At 37.5% G+C, this 25,434-nt stretch overlaps 1 protein-coding gene across 1 annotated transcript in view; it reads left to right on the top strand.

The window, feature by feature from the left end:
- The window catches only part of CDC73 (cell division cycle 73), an 88,024-nt gene that overhangs the window by 17,117 nt on the left and 45,473 nt on the right, over positions 1 to 25,434 (top strand). The window contains exons 8-10 of the mRNA XM_018060144.1: positions 2,330 to 2,428; positions 4,265 to 4,343; positions 5,906 to 5,970. Coding sequence (XP_017915633.1) covers positions 2,330 to 2,428; positions 4,265 to 4,343; positions 5,906 to 5,970 — 243 coding nt within the window. The remainder of the gene's footprint in view (positions 1 to 2,329; positions 2,429 to 4,264; positions 4,344 to 5,905; positions 5,971 to 25,434) is intronic.

The following is a 25,434-nucleotide window of genomic DNA, read 5'->3' as shown; positions in this document are numbered from 1 at the left end:
ATCTTCCCAACCCAGGAATCAAACCCAGGGTCTCCTGCACTGCAGGCGGATTCTTTACCACCTGAGCTATGAAGGAGCCATCATAGATAGATCTGTTGATACTCATTTTTAATGCCTAGGGTGGCTAATAGTTAAGTATTATTACTTATATTCTACCAGTGTTCATTGTAATATTTGAAATGAATAACTTTTTTGAGCTCTAGGTGGCAGGATTGTACCACTATTTCAAAACTAAGTGTTGTAGTAGAGTTTAGCATTGTTGGCACCAATGTGTAATTTAAAAATAAGTTAGTATTAGAAGAACTGTTTTGTAGCTAGGTTTGCTTCTGTGAGTATTAACATTTTAAAAAATCAAAATGACGATTTTGACTGGTAGGTAGTCCCTCTGTATACTGTTTTCATCTGACAAACTCTTAAAAAAAAAAAAAAACTTTTAGGTGCTTATTGCCCTGAATGGCCCTATGATTTTAAACAGATCTTCATTATTACCACCTATCAGGGTTTTCTTATTAGCTGAGTTTCTTGAGCAAAAGTTATTTTTTCAAAATTCCATTGCCAGCACGTCTCAAAAAAGCAGTCTAACTTTATGATACTGTTTAAGATATACTTTTAAATTTATACACACTAATATATAGTCATTGTTGAAAAATTGATAAAAGAAATCACTAAAAGGAAGGTATAATACTCACTTGTAATTCTACCACATAAAATTAGTAACATTTTAATTTTTTTCTAGAGTTTTAAAATAGTGAAATTTGCTTTTCATGTTTTCAGCTGTTTTCTTAATAAGATTAAGAGTTTATTTGCATTTGTCACTGTGTTGACCTTTGCATTTCTGGTGCAAAAGCAGTGGTTAGTTAACTGCTGGTATCTTGATGTGAATTAAAGCATTGGCACCAGTCTTTGCTAGTGGCCATTTTGTTCTTCACTGCTAATGATGTCCTTGATGAAATTCAAAAATTCACTAATTTTATTAAATCTTAACCTTTAGGTATATTCTTACCAGTATTTTCTGTGATGAAATCAGAACATGCAAAGCACTTCTGCATACCAAAATATGATGATTGTCTCCATGAAAAGCACATGTGCATTTGGCATTTTTTGGAAAATGAGGGAGGAAAGGCTGTTGGTTCAAGAAATGAAATTGACAGTATTTTTTTGTCAGTTAAAAGAAAGTTAGAATTTGGGAGGTTCCTTTTTGCTACTGAGGCCATAGCAGTTTCCTAAATTTAACATAGTGTCACACTTGCTTGTCATTAACATTTTGTACATTTTGGAAAATAGTTTTTCATGAAAACAAGTTATTTTTACTTAGAGTACCTTTTCCCCTCATTTTTGAAGGAATTACTATTTTAAAAATAGTTCAGATCTCTAATTTGATAAATATTATAACCTATATAAACAAAGTCTCTTTGGGGTGTGCCATAATTTTTAAGAGTAAGTGGTTGTGAGATGTATGTTTGTTGTCCTAAAGAATTATAGGAACTAGTAAGTACTGTTCTGTGGCAGTGGTTAACATTATGTTTCAGGCTGTCTCTCCTCTCCTATCCATGTTTATTTGTGTAACATTTATGTGACATCATCCAGCAGGCACATGGGGGCACTGACTGGGGGTGCCTTGGTCCTGGTTTTCACAAAGGTTATATTCTTCAACAGGAGACAGAATGTTGCTTAAAATGATAAGTGATTAACAGGCAGAGTTAGAAGAGCCCCAAGGGAACTGAGGGGGATAGTCTCAGGTGAAAGAATATTTCATGAAGGAGTGGTCAGATTTGTCAGCTTTGTTCAATGTTGCCAAGGTTGTTCATGTAAAAGTTGTTATGTTTTTAAAAATCTTTCCAACTCACACAGCTTTGAAAAGTGCCTGTTGACTCCTAACAGTATCTCGAACTTTGAACCTATGAAGTGTAGCAGTCTGAAATTAGCACTGGAGTTCATCAAGAAGAAACTTTAATAGTTGATTTCTTTCAGAAGAATTCATTTCTTCTACAACTAAGAAGCCCCCTTGACAACAAATCTGCTGTACTTTTGTTTTTAAATGTTACCTTGTTTGCTGCTTACATTTTTTGAATAAATGGAGAATATCAATGAATTTATAGCCAGCTGTGTACTTTAGGTAAAATGAAAATAAGTGAATAACATTGGGTTTATAATAACTGGTCTTTGGATGAATTTCCTAGTAGTGGTAGATTTTTACTTTCATGTGTAGTAATCATGCCTCATTATGATGTAGTAAGGGAAGAATTAATAGAGAAAACTGAATCTGAAATTGTTTATTGAGTATTTAATTCTAAGTGGACTCAATAATTGAAATCCATTTCTGTTTCAGAATTTTTCCAAGAATATTTTTGCAATTCTTCAGTCAGTAAAGGCCAGAGAAGAAGGGCGTGCACCCGAACAGCGACCGGCCCCAAATGCAGCGCCTGTTGTAAGAACATTTTGTTGCTTCTATAGTAGTTTTATTAAAAGTGATTATTCAGTGTTATAATATTGAAAACATCTTTAAGTATTTATCTACTTATTTATTTTAGAATTGAGACATACAAAATTATATTTTTTCAGGTATACAGCACAGTGATTTGACATTTATATATATTGCAAATTGATCAGAACCAGAAGTCTAGTAACCATCTGTTACCATACAGAGTTATTGCAATATTATTTATTGACTGTATTCCCCATGCTGTATATTGCATCCTTGTGACTTAATTATTTTATAATTGGAAGTTTGTACCTCCTAATCCCTTTTATTTGTTTTGTTCCAACTCCTCCCAACCCTTGTAATGACCGCACATTTGTTCTGCATCTTTCTGTGAGTGTGTTTCTGTTTTGTTTGGTTTGTTGATTTGTTTTCTTTTTTTAGATTCCACATATAAATGAAATCTATGAAGCCAGTTTCATAAGATTCAGCAAAGGAAAAATAACATGCAAATAAAACCTTTTTCATTTTATAATTTCTAAAAGTATGTCAAAATTTGGTAGAGTACTAATACAGTCTTTGCAAGAGTAAGTAGGTTTATTTGTTCATGAAATTCTTGGTGTTTAACCTTTTCGAGGTAGTGAATTTTTGCTAGTATTTAGATAAACAGGTCAGGTGACTTGCTGGCCAGGTATTTTTTTTTAAATTGGAGGATAATTACTTTACGGTATTGTGGTTTTTGCCATATGTCGGCATGAGTCAACCAGAGGTGCACATTTTTAAGTGCCTCTTATTGTCACGCAATGTGCTGACAGAGATACAAGATGTGTAAGAGTGAAAAGCTTCCTTTGCACTTAGAGTCTAGTGGGACATACAGATAAATAAAAAAGGCGGTGATAGGTGCTGTTACGCAAAACAGTGTTTATAATTATGAATTGGTGGACTTGTTGAATAGCAATTGGTAGGAAACTTACATCAACTCCTAAAACAGTTCAACTGTTACCTTTGTGATTGAATATTCTCTGTATTCTCATAATCATTAAACTACTTGAAAATTTTAATGTTTGGCATTTGACTGTGGAAGTGTATACCTAGTGACACTCTTGAATGAATATGTTTGATTTGGAGTAATAATTGCGGTAGCATCCTATTGTAACAAAATGAAGAATATTTCAGTCTTAACAAATAACATGAATTTCCCAAGCAATTTTGGGAATATTCTTTAAATATACTTTTTTAATTTATCATAGACTTTTATAGAAAGTATTTGTGAATTAATTATATGTTAGATTGGCAAGTTTTTCTGAGTGTTTTAAGAAAACAGCTTTGTTAACTTCAGCTTTGCACTGTACTTTGATAAATGGGCTTATTGTCATTATTTTATTTATTTAATATAAGGATTAATAATCTGGGGAATAATTTAGTTAAAAGACTCCAACATGCCAGTTGAATACGGTTTGAATTAAAAGTTTGTTTTTTGTGTTAAAGAAAAATAATTCATGATTGAAGTGAGTTTATTTTTAAAGAAATTTAATCATAATGAAATTATTAAGTGCACCCGTGTTATTTCTGCAGTTTCTGAGAATTCTGTTTTTTGCCTTGGTGCACATTTACTTGGTGTTCTTTACCTCCTCCCTAGTTGGGTTGGTGTTCTAGCAGTAAACAGTATCTTGAAAATCAGCTTCAGATGATTCCCCAGTTTTGTCTACTGCTTGTTTTGGTCTTATTGGCCAAAATATTAAGAGGAAAGCTTAGAAAACAATAGCTTTATTGTGATTTTTATTATAAGTATTAAGTAACAGTTTAGACAATATTAACATATAACTTAATGATGTTTTTCTGCAGGATCCCACATTGCGTACCAAACAGCCTATCCCGGCTGCTTACAACAGATATGACCAGGAAAGATTCAAAGGAAAAGAAGGCGAGTTACTTGATCTTTCTCTTCCCCTTCCTGTGGCTGTGCTGAACCCGAGAGGCAGCGCGACCTCATGTGGGAGCAGGAGTTGGCAAGCGTCTGCAGGCCAAGTCTGTGCCACTACATGTTTTTCTGAATTACGTTTGTTGGAAAACAGCCACACTCATTCATTTTTGTTTTACCCGTGTCTCTAGCACTGTGACAGCAGTGTTGAATTGTGACAGAGATCATGTGGCCCACAAAGCCTAAAAATACTGTCTGGCATTTTACAGAAAAGTTTTGATGTTACTTTAACAGTAGTCTGTCTCGGTTTCCTTCTGTGTGTCATTACGATACCAATAGTATTTAGTAGTAGTCCCTATCTCTTTGGGTTATTGTGGGGATTGAACTAGTTAATAAAGTTCCCAGAATAGTGACTGGTGTATATAATAAGCTACCTATAAATAATTGCTATTGTTAGCCTTAATTCTATTTCTCAGAAGTTTATTTTAGGGTAGAAACTCTACATATCAAATCATATTTCCCCAGTTATAAAGGTGTGCATTGGGGACTTGGGTGCATAGACTGGAGTAGCCACTTGAGGACTGGCTTTGTGATGGCTCCATGGCTCATTCAGCAGTGAGCCGTTGCCATATCAGCAAGGCGCTTAGTGAGGGTGGGACTAATGTCAGTGTAACTTTTCTTGGGCTCTTCATTTATCTCATTCATGAAAAAATGAGAGAGAAGCAACTGTAAAAGGGTAGCATTTATGATTTCTTTCCTGCATAATCTGAAATCCCCATAAGTTTATTAAAGAGTTTGTTGCCTTGATGCAGTGAATTTTGTGTGCTTGTTTCATTGGCTGGATAAAGGTATGTACTGAACATATGGCGTAGAAAGATGGTAGCTCATCCTTCTATCCAATTTTTCTCTTGGAATGACTTTTGTCAAGTAGGGGTTGGCAGGTTACAGCCCCTAGACCAAATCTGAATCTCCTGGGGTAGAATCAGGCTGTACTCATTTGATTACTTACGTTGTTCATCCTGCCTTTGCACTCCAACTGCAGAATTCAGGAGTTGTGACAGACTGTATGGTTTGCAGTGTGTGAAATATTTACCTCTCTGACCTGTTACAGAAAGGTAAACTGAGACTCTGTCCTGGAGTGCCTGTCGATATTTAGTGTTGCTTTTCTACGAATTACATAACATGTACTGGTGATTGTTACTTTGGAACACAGATCTTTATGGTAAAGAGTTCATATTAGGACTGAATAACTTGGGGATTATAAAACATTTTATTCAGTTTAGCTTTTTGTATTTCCAGCCAGCTGTATGACTTGAACACAGTTGTAGAGACAACCCTAACCAGCCTCTGTACTTTGGGCCCATTGGTGTGTGTTGTTTGCATCTTTGAGCTGGTATTCCTTTGAAAGTTTCCATCTTCACAAGTATGTAATTTAACTGTATGTCTAGTAGATTCAAGGCTTTGTTATTCTGTTGAGCTATCAGATATAATGTAGATTATTACTTTAGATTTGCTATTTATCATAAAATATATAAAATCTAATGGTAATCTCACTTTCTTTATAGAAACGGAAGGTTTCAAAATTGACACTATGGGCACCTACCATGGGATGACTCTCAAGTCTGTGACGGTAAGTCACTCTGACTGCAGAGGTTCTTTTGTTCCAGTCATATTATGTGAGTAGCAGATGTTGAAGGAAATCTGTGTTCTCTAGTAGTTTCTATTTCAGACATTTATCTTTAATGACCAGTTGTGCTGACAGAGCTGAGGGGTATTATTTGATTCATGGGTGTCTTTTTTATTTTTTAAGCTGAGTATGTTTAAATGAAAGTTGTTTCGATTAACTTGCAAGTAGATTGGATGCTACCTGGTTGGAGATTTTAAAGTTAGTGATGAGATATGAGGTTCCATTTGGGAGAGTTCTTTGCCATAATATCTCATGTCCTGAAAAGACAGATTGTAGTAGTTCATGTCATGCTACAAATTGCATACTTGACACAACCGAGAATACTTAATGTCTGTGATTGTAAGCCTTTGGCTCAGTTTTAGCAAACTTGTCTTTTTTATTTTTTAACCTCCTAAAGATTATTATTTCTAGATGATTTGACCAAGCCCTATTTTTTTTTTTAGAAAAAATAAGTTTCAGTTGTACAGCGTTGTAATTTAACATCTGTGTATGCTACTGAGCGATCGCCACAAGTCTAATTATCATGCAGCTGATCCCCTCACCCATGTCTCTCACCTCCCAACTACCTGTATTTCTGGTAACCACTTATGGTTAATGCAGTCATCTTTGTATCAGTGAGTTTTTCTTAAGTGTTTCCATTTGTTTTGTTGTTGTTTTTTTTTGGTTTCTGCATATGAATGAAATCACATGGTATTTGTCTTTATCTCTGTTTTGCTAATACACTTATTTTTAAACTGTCATCAGATTTGATTTTATATTATTAAAACTGTATGAGGATTCCTTATTCATTCAACAAGTGCTTATTGAGTACTTGTGTCAGACATTGTTCTGGTTGCTAGGGTTGTTGCTGTGAATAAACCGATAGGACTCTTTAGACAGAGGAGTCAGAGAAGCCTCTCTGAGAAGGTGACAGCTGAGGAGAGACTTGGTGAAGAGCATTGTGTGAAAGACGTGCGGGGGTCAGGACTGAGGCCCCATACGCTGCAGTGTGTGGGCCAGGTCACCGGAGTAGAGTGGGTGAGGGGAACATGATAAAAGATTAGGTAAACCATTTTATGAGATCTGCTTAGTTCTTCCTGACTTCAAAAGGTAACTCACAGCTGTAAGATTTAACTTAAATTCTTAAAGATTTATTTATTGACATTTATTTGGGGGCAGAACCTGCCTATTGGCCATTCTCCAAGTGAGCTATAGAACTGATGCTGTTACGTAGCCATCAAAGTAAGGTTTTTGTGGTTATTTTTGTCACTGTTGGTTTTACTTTTGTCTCATCTGAAATGCTGTGAAATAGATTTCATAATTGAACTTCTATGCGAGTAGTAAAATCTGTGATAGTTTTTAATAGATGCTTTTTACAGAACCGTTTTTCTAAAATCCAAGACAGCTTCTTAATTAAACAGGGTGAGAATGATGAGGCTGTTCTTCCTTATCAGAGTCTTTGTTCCTAAGTATGCTTATAAGAGGCAAATTTAAACAGTTCTATGGTGTATGATTTTACAGGACTAATCACAGAAACACATTGTGTAGGAATGCAGCAGAAAGACTAAACATGGTTAAATTGCTAGTACTTTTAATGTTTTAATGCCTGGTTTGAATCTCTGTCCTGCTTATGACCTGATTCATTTTAGCATTGTTAGAGAATAATACACTGAGAACTTTGAATCTAAAAGCTTTGAAATTTTAGTTGAACTTCTAACTCATCCTTTCAGTATAATTTTTTTTCTCCCCCCCTTTTTTTTTTTAAATTATTACCTGTTTGTGAGCTTGTGAGTTTCACCAGCTTTCTACCTTATTCTCCAATTAAGAAAGTTTCTCCTGTGAGATCCACGCAAATGTACAAAGCTATTAAGAGTATGTTAAAGGCTTTGTTGTACAGATATGACTTCTTTACTAATTTATGTGCAGCTTATTTTTGCTACCCTTGTTCTTCAGGGTTTTGAAATGCCTCGTTGATATACATAGTTATTAAGGTTAGTTTCAGTCTTCATTAGGATTGATCTACATATCTTTTAAGTTCAAGACACTAGAGTTCTCTTCGATTTTAGACTAAACTAGTAAGTTGACTTATGCAGACTAAAATTTTTGTACAAATGAGTTCTCTACATGTATTATACAGAAGGAATATGTGGGTTGTTTGGTTTTTTTTTCTGCATCTTTTTTGGATGCCCTGTGATGCTTGAAGGATCTTAATTCCCTGACTAGGGATTGAACTCATGCCGCCAGAAGTAGAAGCATGGAGCCCTAATCACTGGACCACTGGGGAATTTCCAAGGATATGTGTTTAGATAATACTTCGTAAGAATCATAATTGAAATCTATAGAAGTAAAGGCCCAGGCGGTGTATTTTGTAATGTTTCATGAAGATGATGATTTAAGTTTATTATAGAAACAGAAGCCCAGGCATCTTTAAAGTCACAAGTTTGTGTAGTTGGGCCTCTGGTTAGCTTTTGAATCGTGCCAAGAAATGCAGGGGCACAGGACCTTTATGTTGAAGAATAGCTGGGGGCTTTCCTGGTTGACAGACTTCCCTCCGCATGTGTCACTTGGGTTCTCTAATGTTCAAGAAATACTGGATTAAACATATTTTGTGGTACAGGAATGTCGTCATTTTAAAATTCTAAATATCTTAACTGAAAGAGTGTGGACTCTTTCCCGGGCTTGTTTACCCCCCAGGTTGGCCCCTTTCTCCCTCCTGTTGAGAACATTGCAGAGAACCAGAGTTGCATGGAATCAGTTTAATTGACGTGATCTTAGGAGTCATGGTTTGGGAGTAGGAACCGTTCGCTATGGAGGACATCAGAGTATATTTTCATGAATTTCTTTAATGAAAGGGGCCTTTTTAGACTAAAAAAATGCCACTAGAAAATGCTTTTCATTGTATAGTAAATAAGAGCTGGTTATGAACCTTTTTTTGTTGGGTGGTAGCAAACCTATGGTTCCACTGGAGAGGGAATGAGAAGATGTGGCAATCCTTCATCATGAACCGCTTTATTTTAATCTCCCAGTCTAGCTTGTTTATGTGAAAGGGCCACGTATTCTAGCTCCTGTTCTTACTGAATATCATTGACTCCTTTTGCTGTTTTTATTTTTGAGGAAACCTTTTGCACTCTGAAATCATACAGATGAAAAGCTTTCATTTCAGGTTGTTATTTGAAGCCACTCCAACACTCATCATAGTTCTTATGATCTCTTTTTTTGGGAAACCATTTTCCTGATCGTCAACTGGGGTGGGTTTCCCATATCTGTGCGAGAGATCTAATAATAGCACCATCAATTTTCACTTTTCAGAAGGATCCAGAATCTCAATTTTCACAAAGTTACATTGTCAGTTACATTTGCTCATCTGGGCTCGAATTGTACCAAATAGTACCGGGGCTACTGTGGAGGTGGGTCCGGAGCCCAGGCCAGTGGGAGATGGGGATAGCTGATCAAGACTTGTTATGTGAGACTCGCCTCCCTCTACTTTCCCTTCAGCAGATGTTTGCTGGGTGCTTGTTGTGTGCTAGGCTAGGCTCACAGCACTGGTGTGCACAACCAGACAAGCACGTGGACTCTTTTTAAATGGACTGTTGGAGATGTGTGCTAGGCTAGGCTCACAGCACTGGTGTGCACAACCAGACATGCACGTGGACTCTTTTTAAATGGACTGTTGGAGAGGCACATGGCTCTCGTGCAATTATGACTGTGCCAGGTGTGTGCAAACCCATTGTGCCATAAAACCTAAAATTGGTATTCTGTGGGAGTCAGAACACTTCACTGAGCGGGTAGCTCTTGAAGTAAGGTCCAGAGTTTGAGTAGGAGCTGACATAAATATTGCAGAAGAGCACATTTTTACAGCGAGGGATCAGAAGGCAGGAAGGAGCAATGCCCGGGGGGAAGGATGTGTCACTTTGAAAGATTGGAAAGGAGATGGGTTACTCTGTGTGTTTGAAGGGTGCCTCTGGGAAAGGAACTTTCCAGAGCTAGGTGCAGCTTGCCTGTCTGTGCTTGCCTGGGCCTCTTGATGCATTTCTGGGGTCCTTCACTGTGGCCCCACATGAGTTTTATTTTATTCACCAACACTTTAAAGATCGGAGTCTGTGACATAAACAGTTTGCATTTCCAGCCCCTTGAGAAGCTTCTGGGCCCACAGTCCAGCATGACGGCCCCATGTCCACCTGAGCAGTTTACTTTCTCTACCTGCTACGAGTTCTCCGGGTTGCTCCAAGCCTCACTACTCTGGTCTTTTATGTCACCTTCTTCGCTTCTGTACACCACTTAGATTCTATTGGCCTTTGAGTTTGAAATCCCTGCTCTAAATAAAGGCAGTGCTGGCTTGCTAAAAGGAAGTCGGTCAGTTGGAAACACAAATTTAAAGCTTTGAAGTCAGTCCTGGCTTTGAATCTCAGCTCTTCCATTCATTCTGCCACTAATTAAGTTGAGATGGTATGTAACCTTTTTGCCAGAGGTTTTGTTTTTATAATAAGGATAGAATTTACTTCATAGTATTATTAATGAGTGAGTAAAGTGCCTAGCACAGAAAGGACTCAGTAGATAAATGATGGCTACTTTTATTATGAGTTTATAATTTTATGTATAATCTCAGTTTGTTGTATGTGTAAATGTAGGCAACTCTGCTTCCAGTGAGGAACTTAATATTACATGTCTAATGATACAATTTTCATTCAAAGCTATGAAGACTGGTTTATTTAAATATTATGAGAACCCTTTTCTTCTCCAGTAACTAGAATGTGTTTTACTATAGCCTTGTGTTTTTATAAGCTCTTTATTCTTTGAGATAAAATCACTACAAAGATGTTATCATATTGAGGGTGTGACAGCTTAGCTAGTTAGGCTTTTCCTATACCTGCTAGGGCTCATATATATAAAGAGGCTTAATTACTTAAACTATTTATTTTGATCCAAAAAGTATGTAAAGTATTGAGATTTTAATGTATGGTCACATAATTGTAAGTAAGAATATTACTTTTATAATTTTCTGCATTCTATATTTAGATTGGCATGTTTTTGCTTGAGAACATTACACTTGAAATAATTTTCAGAAGTTGCTGACTCTCTTGATGTTTTGGGGAATGGGAGGGGCACTCTGTCCTTTGTCAGCCTGAGCAACATAAAGGTGTACCCCTGAACAAAACAGAGCATTGTATGTTTTCTGTCAGTCACTCATTGTATGTCTTAAGCTTTTGAAAGTCAATTGTATATCTTTACCTGTTACATGAAGTAAATACTTAACTTTTAACATATTAATATTTTGTGCATAGTTTATTTTTTTATTATATCTGCATTTTCATAGACTTTTCTAAGATTTCACCATTAAATTGAATGTTTTCTTTGTACTCTTGGCTTCACTTGGATCCCTCTTATAGTAGTTCTCCCCAAGTGATTTTTCCATGCTGGTTTTTAAAAATTCTTTTATAATGTACTAATTGTAGATTTGGGGTATACTGTTGATATGAGGGAGACTGAGGAGAGCACCTATTTTGATTTCTTTGCCTCTTTGTTGCAACAGATTAGGTATTGATTTTTTCATCTGAAAAATGGGATTATGATAACCTCCTTTGAGGTCTTCAGGGTTTTAAATGTGCACACATGTACCTAGTTTAGCATTGTTCTTTCAGTGCTGTTGGTAGCACTGAATTAATTGTAGTTTTTGCAGGAATATTTATATTATAGGTATTTTATAAACTTTCTACACGAATAATACAGTGCCCCCAACTCTCTTTTTTAAAATAGTTGGGTGGTATGTAGAGTGAACACTTCTTTGGGTGGCTATTCATCTCCTAACACTGATATCTTCTTAAAGGTATTAAAATCTCATTTTACCTTAATAGTTTGTTAACAGAATTGGCATTTTGATGCTGATATACTCAGAAAAAACAAATAATAGTACAGATCATGTCAATAAGTGTCAGGGAATTTTAATGCTTATAAAGTAAAATATATTGCTCTTTTATACTGTTGCTTTCAGTTTATGTATCTTGTTAAGATTATTGAAAATCCATTACACAGTGGATAGTACTTTCAGTGTAAGCCTAGATGGTTAAATGCCATTAATGTAGCTTTTCATTTCATTAAAGAGTAGTTATCAGTTTATCCACAGTACCTTAAAATTTTAACATTGTCTGTAACATACCTTTTAAATTTATCCTACCAATGACCATATAGTTAACACTATGGTCACACAGCTCCTGAGACCTATTTTGAAAGAAGCATCGACAGAGTTTTTTCTTTTGTGCATGTATGAGTCATAAGTAACTGTAGCATTTCTTCTAACAAAATGACATATTTCCAAACTGGTTCTGTTTTCTTCTGTTCTCACAGTAAACACTATTAAAGCACCCTGAAACAGAGCGATCTTAACACTGTTATTAAAAATTATACAATTACCTAAATTAATTCTAGCACATATGTCAAGAATAACTTTGTCTATATTCTTCTACCTGGTGGCTCAGACGGTAAAGCGTCTGTCTACAATGTGAACATACTACAGTATAGTCTTTTATTCCAATTTCTATTTACCTTCATCACAGCAACTTTAATATATTCAGTTTTAACAGAATTACTATCAATATTGAACGTATTTCACCACTTTTAAATTCTAACTTCTGAGTGTAGTTTTAGACTGACTGTTACTGTTCTTTAACTCAGACATGATTTTATTTTATATATTTTTCTTCATTAATTTGAGGGGAAAAGATTATATTCAATATATAATTTCATGACATGATTTGAATCAGTTTATTCATATGAAAAACACATGGTATATTGATAACTAGTAATTACTAATAACTAGTGAAGTCACTCAGTCATGTCCGACTCTTTGTGACCCCATGGACTGTAGCCTACCAGGCTTCTCTGTCCATGGGATTCCCTAGGCAAGAATACTGGAGTGGGTTACCATTTCCTTCTCCAAGGGATCTTCCTGACCCAGGGATCGAACCCAAGTCTCCTGTATTGGAGGCAGACGCTTTAACCTGTGAGCAACTTCACTTTCACTAATAACTAGTAATCGGGCATTTAGATATTCTCTTGATGGGTACTTTTCTGTTAGGCTATTGTTGGCTGAGTTTTTGTTTGCTGTATCAATTTCTAGGTCTTCATAAATTGATTTAAATCTTCAGTGAATTTCCAATCTTTTATATAAATCCTACATTCAAGTTTTATTTTCCTAGTGTCTTAGTATTTTTCTCTTAAAACTCATTGGATTGTTAATTCATCCCTCACTATCCCCTCTGTCCTACACTCTGACAACCTCATTTGGTCTTTAATTCTAAGTTTTGGTTTCTTTTCCAGGTTATTTTCTTGATGGATGTTTCTTTTAGTGTTGTTCTTCTTGTCTTTCCTGCTTCTCATGTTCCTCTGTGAGTGACTGTTCCCATGTTTATTTTAAATACCTGTTTTTAAAAAACTTAGTCTGGACAAATCTTACTGTTTAGAACTAAGGTTTTTAGCTGAAATTTCAGAATGGTGCTTAACTGTGAATAAGTTGAAGACATACACATATGAAATGTTAAGGAATTAAATATTGTAACTTTTTTTTAGTTTTGTTTTAATTGGAGACAAACTGTAGAACTCAAGTAGTTGTCTTGCTGTTGAAGTCATATTTTATGTTGTCATTGAAAAAGCATTTGTTCCTTAACATTTAGGTTTGTGTAGAAGTGTATAAGACCAAACACAAAATTATTTTGAAATCAAGTCAGTGTAACATTTTTTACAAATTACTAGTTAAGCCAGAAAAGAGTTGATTTCAGTGTATTATCATTTATCAACAGTGAATTCTGGACACTATCACACTAATCATTTACCTCCCCTAATTTTGATATTTTAGATGGTTTGGTCTTCTTTCAGTGTCTGTTTGTCATTTCTCTCTTTTATGTGTGTTGCCATTAATATCCTATAATTCAATTCTGTATTTAATATACCAAGCTTGAGAATTTAAATTATGCAGCTCTTTGACTTTTCAGAAGAATTTTAACTTCAATTATGCCAAAAGATTTTAGTTTTCTTTATAAATCCCCACAGCACCAAATTCAGCTTCTGATATGATTAGACTATTATAATTAATCCTAAAAGGCAATACAGAATGCTTCGTTATATCCTTAGGAATTGTTGGCTTTTAACATAGAGAGCTACATTTTAATAACCAGTCATTCTGATGGTAAATTTGTGGATACATTATAATTCATCAATAACTTTAGTGTATGTTATCACATCCGCCCCCCTCCCCAAGTAACTTTCACAGGGAAAGTAAATGTTAAAAGCTTAACTATTTAAATACGTTGATTTAGGGAACAGTTTTTCTTTATCTGGATTAAATGTAATAGATATAATCGATTTAATACCTTGTAATAAATTGATTCCAGTTTGGGGGAGATCTATGACATGCATTTGGAGGCTTTCACGGTGGCTCAGATGGTAAAGAGTCTGCCTGCAGTGTGGGAGACCTGGGTTCAATCCCTGGGTTGGGAAGATCCTTTGGAGAAGGGAATGGCTGGCTACCCACTCCAGTATTCTTGCCTAGAGAATTCCACGTACAGTGTAGCCTGATGGGCCACATTCCATAGGGTTGCAAATAGTTGGACACGATTGAGCAACTTTATGACACATACTTGACTTATTTATAAACTTCCTGAGTCCTGAGTAGTTTTGAAAAGTTCAAATAATTTTTTTTAGAAGCACTCATCATCAGCACAAAGATCATAGGATAGTAGATTTTACAAAAACATGCTTCCCCATGTAACTTCCCCATGTAACACATGGTAGTGTTACACTTATAATTTACATTAGAACCCTGTTTGTAGATTACTGAAGACCAGTCCCTGGTCATACAATCTGGTTGTGAATACCTGAAGAATTTTCACCACCGTCTTTGTAGTAACAGATCAAAGCATAAATAACTGCTGGGGATGAGCAGCAGTGCAGAAGGTTATTCACCCTGGCAGAGATCAGTCGTGTGGATCCCAGGTTGCCTTATAAGGTGGCCTTTCTTTAGCAGTTTGCCTGGCCCAGAGCAAGGCTGAGAAACTGGGTAATATTGGTGTTTCATTGTCAAGCTTGTGAAACAGTAACATTTCAAATGCTAAATGCTGATTTATCAGTTTCCAGTGAGGAAGGTAATTGCCAAGGACAGCAGGCACTCAGTTCCTCTCTCCCTCAGAAACTTCTCGGAAATCAGAGATAGTATTTGTGTTTCTTCAGTAAAGTCAGACCAAGTGCAAAGGCCAGGAGACCTTTAGTAGTGACTGAATCCCTCCCCACTGACACCCCCCCCTCCTTGTTTCTTAATTATGAAAAATTTCAGATATAAATATAATTAGAGAAAGTAGTATATGATTTTTTTAATCTGTCCATCACACAGATTCTAGGATTATTTTTTAATCACTTTTACTTCAATTGTTCACCTCTCCCCCTTCTCCTGGACTATTGTGATGCAAAACCCAGACACTGACATTTAGTTCCTATGTACTTTGCACTTCTTAGAAAGAAAAATGGTCTTTTTTAACCTCACATTATTGCATATAACAAAACAAATAGTAATGGTTGGTATCATCTAATGTCCAGTTCATTTTCCAGCTTATTTGATTTTTCTGAAAAATCTTTTTGTAGTTTGTTTATTGGAAATAGGATCCAAAGAACCACTAGTAGTTAACAGGAGTTGCATTTAGTTGATAGGAATCTTACATTTCTTTTATTTTGGGTTAGAAATTCATGATTTTTTTTGGGTGGGTGCCATGGACCCATTGAGTAGACTAATGAATCCTTTGAGTCCTCTATCATGTTTTTAATGCATGAAATACAAAAGATAACACAGAAAGCCAGTTGTATTATCAAAATTTAAAAAATACAAATTTATGATAATGGTACTTTGTGCTGCTTTTACCTAATGCATTATATAACAAGATATAGGGACAAAACTAATAAATGCCAGAATTTTAAAGTAGTACTATGTACACTGTTTGAATATATCTGTAACAGTTGTGATATGAAAATATTCAATTCTGTTGGTGACAAAGCCACAACCATTGTTAATAGTACTGTTGTTTATTGCCTACATTCATGAGAGAAGGCTGTGTCAATTTCTGTTAGATATTGGTCAAAATTAAATTGTGGATTTTTTTCCCATCCAAATTAGGAACTCTGAATTCTATCCACAACGCCCTACTCTAGAGTAAACATATTAAGAAAGCCTGGCTGTAGGTCTGCCTCACTGGCTCATTTCTGGTTTTTCTACAGACTTATCTCAACCTTCCTGGCCTTTGTCTTTTTAGTTCTGTTTGCCTGGCTCATTTTTCCTGTTGCTCTTCGTAAGACTGCCTCCTCAGAATTCAGATCTCAGTTTAATGGTCACTTTACCAGGAAACCCTCCCAGTTTTTTTCTGCAAGTAATTTTACGTATTTGTATACATGGATGGTTTCTTTGCCAATGAGGGTCTGAAGTTAGGAAACACATCTTTCTTGCCCTCCACCACATCCCCAGTGCTGAGGACAGAGTAGTGGTTTACATGGGTGTTGCTTGAAAAGTCATTTATTGGATGAATGAATCTTAAGCTCTTATTATCCATATATTTCTAGTTACCTTCCATCCTTTCATATGCGTGTGGACTAGTAGTTAAAATTTATTATCATTATTGTCAGTACTTTGTGGTGTATAGGCGGTCAGGCCACTTGACGGTCCTCTGTACAGTTTCCAGTGGCTTTTCACTATGTTATCCTCGATGAATCAGGTTGTCACACGGCATCTTCCCTCCTTACCCCCTCAGTGCCCTGGCCAGCATCTTAGGTCTTGCCACTCGTTCCCTTTCCCTCACCTCCAGTAGCCGCATGTCTTGAAGGCCTCTGGACTTTGCTTGCTAACATCTCTGCAGTTCTTATTTCCACACCACCACCATCCTTCCTGGTCCAGCTATTTTTGTTTCTTCCCTGGATTGTGCGGTGGTCTCTGAATTGGTCTTCCCGTGTCACTCAATTATCTCTTCAGGATGCCTCACACCGAGAGAGGAGCTGTTAGGCATGTGCTAGCCTCAGCGTTTTCTGTTTCCCAAATACTGCTATATCTCCAATGGCTTTCCACTTCTCTTAGGGATAAAAGCCATAGGTAATCCTTACTCTGTGCTATAGGTCTTCATGTGATTTTACCTGTTTTTACCTTTTTGTCAACAGTTCATACCAATCTTCCTCTTTATTTTTGTGCCTTGGTTTACTCCAACCTGAGGGCCACTGTACCTGCGGATTCCTCTTATTGGAATTGTTCCCCCTTTGCCTGATTAGTTATTGCTTAGATGTTAACATAAACATTTCCTCAGAGAAGGCTGTTCTGACTCTAGGCAGCACAGATTGGGTCCTTCTCCTGTTATGCTTGCAGAGCACTGTGTTTCTGTCCTTTATGATAGATAAGATAGTTGTCTTTTCCGTTTGTTGCTATGAAGATCTGATTCATGACTTTCTCTATCAAAGGAGTATTACTGCAACAACTTAATGATTGTTTTTGTTTATCATTGTATCTACAGCTCATGTATTAATGCCCAGGCTCTCAGTAAATATTTATCAAGTGGACTTTTGGAAGTTTCTTCAACACTAAGGAGGGCTTGACTCAAGAAATTTCTATTGAGCTAGTGTTAGAGTTCTGGAATTTAGCATGGTGAACTGGTCTGTTTGGGAAATGATGTTTCATCGGCATTGAGTTTCTGTTGAGGAAAGTTAACACTTCTTGATCTTCTTCAGCGTCATGGTCGCTGCTTAGAAATGCACTGTGATATGAGGGACCTTCACATTTGTAGAACTGATTATAGTAATTATTTTCAGAATACTTGTGCTTTCTTTTTGTCAACATGTATTTACCTTTATGTTGCTTTACTTGCAATGTGGATGAGCCCGTATCCAAACCAGTGGTTGACTCATCACTGTAGACAGAAATTGATTTTGACATCTTAAAAATAAGTTTCCTTTCAAGTAAGATGAGAATGCTGCAAACCAAAAAGGTGAGAATGTTTTATGGAGTCAGGTTGCAGTTCAGTGTTTATAATCTAGGATTTTTTGGTTTGTTTGTTACAGCAGTGGGCTTCCCTGGTGGCTCAGTTGGTAAAGAATCTGCCTGCAATGCAGGAACCCTGGGTTCGATCCCTGGGTTGGGAAGATCCCGTGGAGAAGGGAACAGCTACCCACTCCAGTATCCTGGCCTAGAGAATTCCATGGACTGTGTAGTCCATGGGCTCGGAAAGAGTCAGACACGACTGAGTGACTTTCACTTTCACTTTTTCATTGTGGCAATAAACAGCATCCCCATGAAAGCAGTGGGATGATTTGAATAGCTTTGTGGTTTTTAAAGTATTGTTTTGACTGCTGTATGAGAAACAGTTTGGGTGACTGTGAAGAAACCAGTTGTTAAGGTATTGCTCACTTGAACTACTGGAGGTGTGAGGTGAGGAGAAGTGGATGGATTTTACCAGGAATCCAGGTCTTGGGGATAGATTGATATGGGTGATAATAAGAGGAGGCAGTGGCAAGGATGACTCTGGAGGCTAGGATGACTCTTGATATTTTTATGTGGCCACTGACTGGATGATAGGATCTTTTATTTTAAAAGTTCTTAAATTTGGAGATGAGAGACGATAACTGGGTTTAAATATACTGTTAAATGTTTGTACTTAGAGATGCTCAAAACATACAACTACTTTAATTTGGAGTTATACTTGTGAACTTTGGTTAAGAAATTTGATTTTATTTTTGTAAGAATTAACTTTTGTTGTCTTTTGCTCAGTTATTAGCTTTTTCTTTTCTAAATCTGCCAGGAAGAACATTGTAACTTATTTCTTTTAAACCTTAGGCTGAGATTGCAGACGGTAAAGCGTCTGTCTACGATGTGGGAGACTCGGGTTCGATCCCTGGGTTGGGAAGATTCCTTGGAGAAGGAAATGACAATCCACTCCAGTACTATTGCCTGGAAAATCCCATGGACAGAGGAGCCTGGTAGGCTACAGTCCATGGGGTCGCAAAGAGTCGGACACGACTGAGCGACTTCACATACACATTCACGTTCAAGGAGATGAGAAGATCTCTGATAAAGGAATAGTTTTAAACAGTAACTGTGAACGTGCATTGCAGGCTTCTCCCTGCATTCATTTCTAAGCTCACAGCATTTTACAGTGCTGGGGCTCAGGCAGCCATGCTGGTGGTGACTTCCCTGCTGGTGGTTATGTGGGAGACAGTGGGCTCTCCCCGACACTGGTATTACTAGAAACACAGCTCCCAAGCGTGTTTTCCTCCTTACTCTTCAGTAATAAGATATCGAAAGCACCCTGCTCTTGGGAGTATTGTGTCATATGCAGAAAAGCTACTTTGTTGTTCTTGTGAGGCTTGGCCATGAATGTGGACTGTGAAGAACTCTACAGTTTTCAGCCTGTTTTCTTTAACAGAGAAGTTGTTCTTGGACCCCTTTACGCTCCTGACTTGTTCACATGGTGAAGCGCACAGAGGGTATGGTCTTACGGAGTATTCTGGGGTCATCACAGGACCGAGGAACAACTTGATTACTGCAGCGTTTGCTGGCCGTGGGTTTTCTCTCACATAGGATTCTTTGGTGATGAGAAAAAATCGACTTTGGCTAACTGAAGCCAGAAAAACAAAGTATCAGAATACTATGAGTGAGTTCATAAAATGAGAGAACCAAGTGGTAGAAGGGACAGGAACCATAGCAGCTCTGGGGATGTAGAGAGCAAGAATTAGTGGGTAATCTCTGCAGGTACTGAGCCCAAATGAATCAGCCCCAGCCGTTTTGTATATGTGGCTGCACCTCAGTATGTGTGTATGTGTGTATTTCCTTCAGAATTCACATTGCTGTGAGAGAGGGTCTCTGGTTGTGCCACGCAGGCACAGTGCCAGGCAGGGTGTCTCAATTGAAAGTTTCCTGGAACTTTCTCATTGGAGGATGGTGTAGCTTCCCAAAGGACATCTGCAGGTATGTTAGAAAAGTTCTCATTGCCGGTAGAGACGAACACTGATTCTGGTTCTTGTTATATTCAAATACATGTTTTTAGTAGTCTTTTAGGTATGACAGTGATGCAGACAACCCTTATTAATTTTATTACATTGTGTAAATTAGTGTATTTTAAACATTTAATTAAGACTTACACAGATATGAATTTAAGATTTGGCATATAATGTTACAGCTTTCTGTTGTTTAACATTTATTTTTTGTGATGCTGCTGGTTTGTTTTCTCCTTTGTGGTTTTTTTTTTTTTTTTCCGCCTCTCTTCTTTTCACAGCTATTTGTAAGGCCTCCTCAGACAGCCATTTTGCTTTTTTGCATTTCTTTTTCTTGGAGGAGGTCTTACTCCCTGTTTCCTATACAATGTCATGAACCTCTGTCCATCGTTCATCAGACACTCTATCAGATCTAGTCCCTTAAATCTATTTCTCACTTCCACTGTATAGTCATAAGGGATTTGGTTTAGGTCATACCTGAATGGTCTAGTGGTTTTCCCCACTTTCTTCAATTTAAGTCTGAATTTGGCAATAAGGAGATCATGATCCTGAGCCACAGTCTGCTCCTGGTCTTGTTTTTGCTGACTGTGTAGAGCTTCTCCATCTTTGGCTGCAAAGGATATAATCAGTCTGATTTTGGTGTTGACCATCTGGTGATGTCCATGTGTAGAGTCTTCTCTTGTGTTGTTGGAAGTGGGTCTTTGCTATGACCAGTGCATTCTCTTGGAAAAACTCTATTAGCCTTTGCCCTGCTTCCTTCTGTCCTCCAAGGCCAAATTTGCCTGTTACTCCAGGTGTTTCTTGACTTCCTACTTTTGCATTCCGGTCCCCTTTAATGAAAAGGACATCTTTTTTGGGTGTTAGTTCCAGAAGATCTTGTAGATCTTCAAAGAACTGTTCAACTTCAGCTTCTTCATTGTTACTGGTGGGGGCATAGACTTGGATTACTGTGATATTGAATGGTTTTCCTTGGAAATGAACAGAGATCATTCTGTCGTTTTTGAGATTGCATTCAAGTATTGCATTTTGGACTCTTGTTGACTGTGATGGCTACTCCATTTCTTCTAAGGGATTGCTGCCCACAATAGTAGATATAATAGTCATCTGACTTAAATTCTCCCATTCCAGTCCATCTTAGTTCACTGATTCCTAAAATGTTGATGTTCACTCTTGCCATCTCCTGTTTGACCACTTCCAATTTGCCTTGATTCATGGACCTAACATTCCAGGTTCCTATGCAATATTGCTCTTTACAGCAATATTGCTTCTATTAGCAGTCCCATCCACAACTGGGTGTTGTTTTTGCTTTGGGTCCATCCCTTCATTCTTTCTGGAGTTACTTCTCCACTGATCTCCAGTAGCATATTGGGCACCTAGTGACCCAGGGAGTTCTTCTTTCAGTATCCTATCCTTCTGCCTTTTCATATTGTTCATGGGGTTCTCGAGGCAAGAATACTGAAGTGGTTTGCTCTTCCCTTCTCCAGTGGACCACATTCTGTCAGACCTCTCCACCATGACCCGTTAGTCTTCAGTGGCCCCACACGGCATGCTTAGTTTCATTGAGTTAGACAAGGCTATGGTCCATGTGATCAAATTGGCTAGTTGTCTGTGAAAAACAAAGGAGAAAAGGAAAGATATACCCATTTGAATGGAGAGTTCAAAGAATAGCAAGGAGAGATAAGAAAGCCTTCCTCAGTGATCATTGCAAAGAAATAGAGGAAAACAATAGAATGGGAAAGACTAGAGATCTCTTCAAGAAAATTAGAGATACCAAGGGAACATTTCATACAAAGATGGGCTCAATAAAGGACGGAAATGGTATGGACCTAATAGAAGATATTAAGAAGAGGTGGCAAGAATACACAGAACTATAAAAAAAAAAGATCTTCACGACCCAGAAAATCATGAAGGTGTAATCACTCACACTCACCTAGAGCCGGACATCCTGGAATGTGAAGTCACGTGGGCCTTAGGAAGCATCACTATGAACAAAGCTAGTGGAGGTGATGGAATCCAGTTGAGCTGTTTCAAATCCTAAAAGATGATGCTGTGAAAGTGCTGCACTCAATATGCCAGCAAATCTGGAAAACTCAGCAGTAGCCACAGCACTGGAAAAGGTCAGTTTTCATTCCAATCCCAAAGAAAGGCAACGCCAAATAACACTCATACTACCTCACAATTGCACTTATCTCACATGCTAGCAAAGTAATGCTTAAAATTCTCCAAGCCAGGCTTCAGCAATATGTGAACTGTGAACTTGCAGATGTTCAAGCTGGTTTTATAAAAGGCAGAGGAACCAGAGATCAAATTACCAACATCCGCTGGATCATTGAGAAGGCAGGAGAGTTCCAGAAAAACATCTATTTCTGCTTATTTACTATGCCAAAGCCTTTGGCTTTGTGGATCGCAATAAATTGTGGAAAATTCTGAAAGAGATAGGAATACCAGACCACCTGACCTGCCTCTTGAGAAAGCTGTATGCAGGTCAGGAAGCAAGTCAGAACTGGACATGGGACAACAGACTGGTTTCAAATAGGAAAAAGAGTACAACAAGGCTGTATATTGTCACTCTGCTTATTTTACTTATATGCAGAGTACATCATGAGAAACGCTGGGCTGGAGGAAGCACAAGCTGGAATCAAGATTGCTGGGAGAAATATCAATAACCTCAGATATGCAGATGACACCACCCTTATGGCAGAAGGTGGTAAAGAATTAAAGAGCCTCTTGATGAAAGTGAAAGAGGAGAGTGAAAAAGTTGACTTAAAGCTCAACATTCAGAAAACGAAGATCATGGCATCCGGTCCCATCACTTCATGGGAGATAGATGGGGAAACAGTGGAAACAGTGTCAGCCTTTATTTTGGGGGGCTCCAGAATCACTGCAGATGGTGATTGCAGCCAGGAAATTAAAAGCCGCTTACTCCTTGGAAGGAAAGTTATGAACAACCTAGATAGCATATTAAAAAGCAGAGACATTACTTTGCTGATAAAGGTCCATCTAGTCAAGGCTATGGTTTTTCCAGTGGTCATGTATGGATGTGAGAGTTGGACTGTAAAGAAAGCTGAGCGCTGAAGAATTAATGTCTTTGAACTGTGGTGTTGGAGAAGACTCTTGAGAGTCCCTTGGACTGCAAGGAGATCGAACCAGTCCATCCTAAAGGAGATCAGTCCTGGGTGTTCATTGGAAGGACTGATGCTAAAGCTGAGACTCCATTACTTTGCCACCTGATGCGAAGAGCTGACTCATTTGAAAAGACCCTGATGCTGGGAGGGATTGGGGGCAGGAGGAGAAGGGGACGACAGAGGATGAGATGGCTGATGGCATCACTGACACAGTGGACATGGGTTTGGATGGACTCCGGGAGTTGGTGATGGACACGGAGGCCTAGTGTGCTGCGGTCCATGGGGTTGCAAAGAGTCGGACATGACTGAGGGACCGAACTGAAGTGAACTGGTTTGTTTTCCTTTTTCAGTGTTCAGGACACTGTCTCAGGTGAAATTCAGGTTGAGAGTGTGGAGAGTTCAGTTGGAAGTTGAATTAAATTAGGTTAGTGACCGGATGGAGGCAGTTGCTTTCTCTCTGGTCATCCTTCAGTTTGGATATTTGCTAGTAGAGGGAGGAGAAACACTTCCTGCAAATACAGAAATGGTTTTCTTCCTTCTGTGGTAAAGCACATCTTGAAAGTAATAAGGCTTATAGTTACCTTGCACTTGGGGGAGGGTGTGTGTATGTGTGCTGATGAAGTGGTCAGCAACAGGTTTCTTGCCAAAACTCGTAACGTCCCTTGTTAATATTTGGTGTATTAATACATTATCCGTCTTCTGAGAGTCATGTTAAGTGATACACTGATACTTTGTGAGGTATGTTAGGATGTGTGTAAGGTAGAGACTTTTTTTTGGCTCCTTAAATCTGTGTTAATAGTCAAATGTTGTCAAACCACTAAAAACTGAAACTAACCTGAATCAGCTGGATAAAATGAGTGTTACCACCTCGTGACAAAACAGTGGGTGACTAACCAGTAGAGTGAGAAAATATGGTGCTGCTTTTGTCTACTAACAGTGATCAAATTATACTTGAAAAGAAGCACATTTTGTATAATTTCTCAGTGCCGCCTGCCTGTTTACAGATGGCTCTCAATGCCCAAAAGAATAAGAGATAAGCAGTAATTTGTAGCTTTTCTAAGTTTCTGACCCCCAGACATCAAAACTGAAAAGAAGAAGAAATGACTGAAGGACCAGCTTTCCTCTCCTTCCCCGTCTCTGAATTTGCGCTTTACTCCCCTCTCTATTTGCGCTTTACTTGACATCAGGTCTCTCGCCAGTGTGGGAAAATGGTTGTGCAGCCTCACAGAAGGTGACGGAGGAGTGCAGACTAGGAAAGAGGACAGGCCGTTTTGCTTAGCTCTTAGACTCTAGCAGGAATCATACATGCAGAGTGTAGCAGAAGAGCATAATGGTGAAGAATCTGAGCTGGAACCCTGCTGCTTTACTGTGTGTGTGGTCTCAGATATTTAACCTCTTGCAGTCTTTCCTGTCCTTTACTGTTACTTTGAAGAATTATATACGATCGTGTGTGTACAGTCCTTTAACACACTACCAGGCACACAGTGTAAATAGTTCCTGCTGCTTTGCTGGCGCTATTTTTATAGGGGTTTGGGAATAGATTTTAATAAGATTCCCATTGATTTTATGTGATTATACTGTATATTCCGAGGTGAGAACTTTAAATTATTTACTTGAATTAAAATTTCAGCACCTATAATTTTAATCAAAATAAACTAGTGTGAATAGTGAAACTTTTGGTATTTTTATCTTACATAATATCTCTTGACACTTTGAGCATAAAGATTACATAGTAGTTCCTATAATTTTTTCTTTGACCAGACGTAAGTGCAGTCATTAAAATTATATTTTCGTGTATAATAAAAGTTACATGGTACTTGGCATAATTAATAATATTTGGTGAGATGTTTGAATAAGTATTGTATTTTTAAAATCATATATAAACATGAAAATCTTGCTGAAGAAATCAGCTTGCATATTCAGAATGGAAGGTCAAAAATAAATTAATGACAGAATATTTATTTTAAAATAAAGATCTTCAGCATTGCTAAAGTACTTTATTACTGGATTCAGTGCTCTTTGAGAACTTGGAGTGTCATCAGATTACCATAAGTTTTCAAGATGGTGTTATCAGGGATATAGCAATGATTTTAAGTTGACACCTGAGATAGGAATTTATTGTCTGTTAAGAATTCTGTTTTTCATTAGTTATCTTTTTAAACTTGAATTTTTCTGGCAGGAAAATACTATGCACTGAGTTTGAACGAATAGTGTTTGGATTCTGAGTGTGTATACCTGTGCATGCACACATGTGCACGTACACTTTTAAAAAAGAATTAATAGGATTCTCTATACTGAGGGA

This window comes from Capra hircus, chromosome 16, assembly GCF_001704415.2.
Source record: "Capra hircus breed San Clemente chromosome 16, ASM170441v1, whole genome shotgun sequence".
Lineage (NCBI taxonomy): Eukaryota > Metazoa > Chordata > Mammalia > Artiodactyla > Bovidae > Capra > Capra hircus.
Note: the sequence above shows the minus strand (reverse complement) of the source record. Positions and strands in the feature narration are given on the sequence as shown.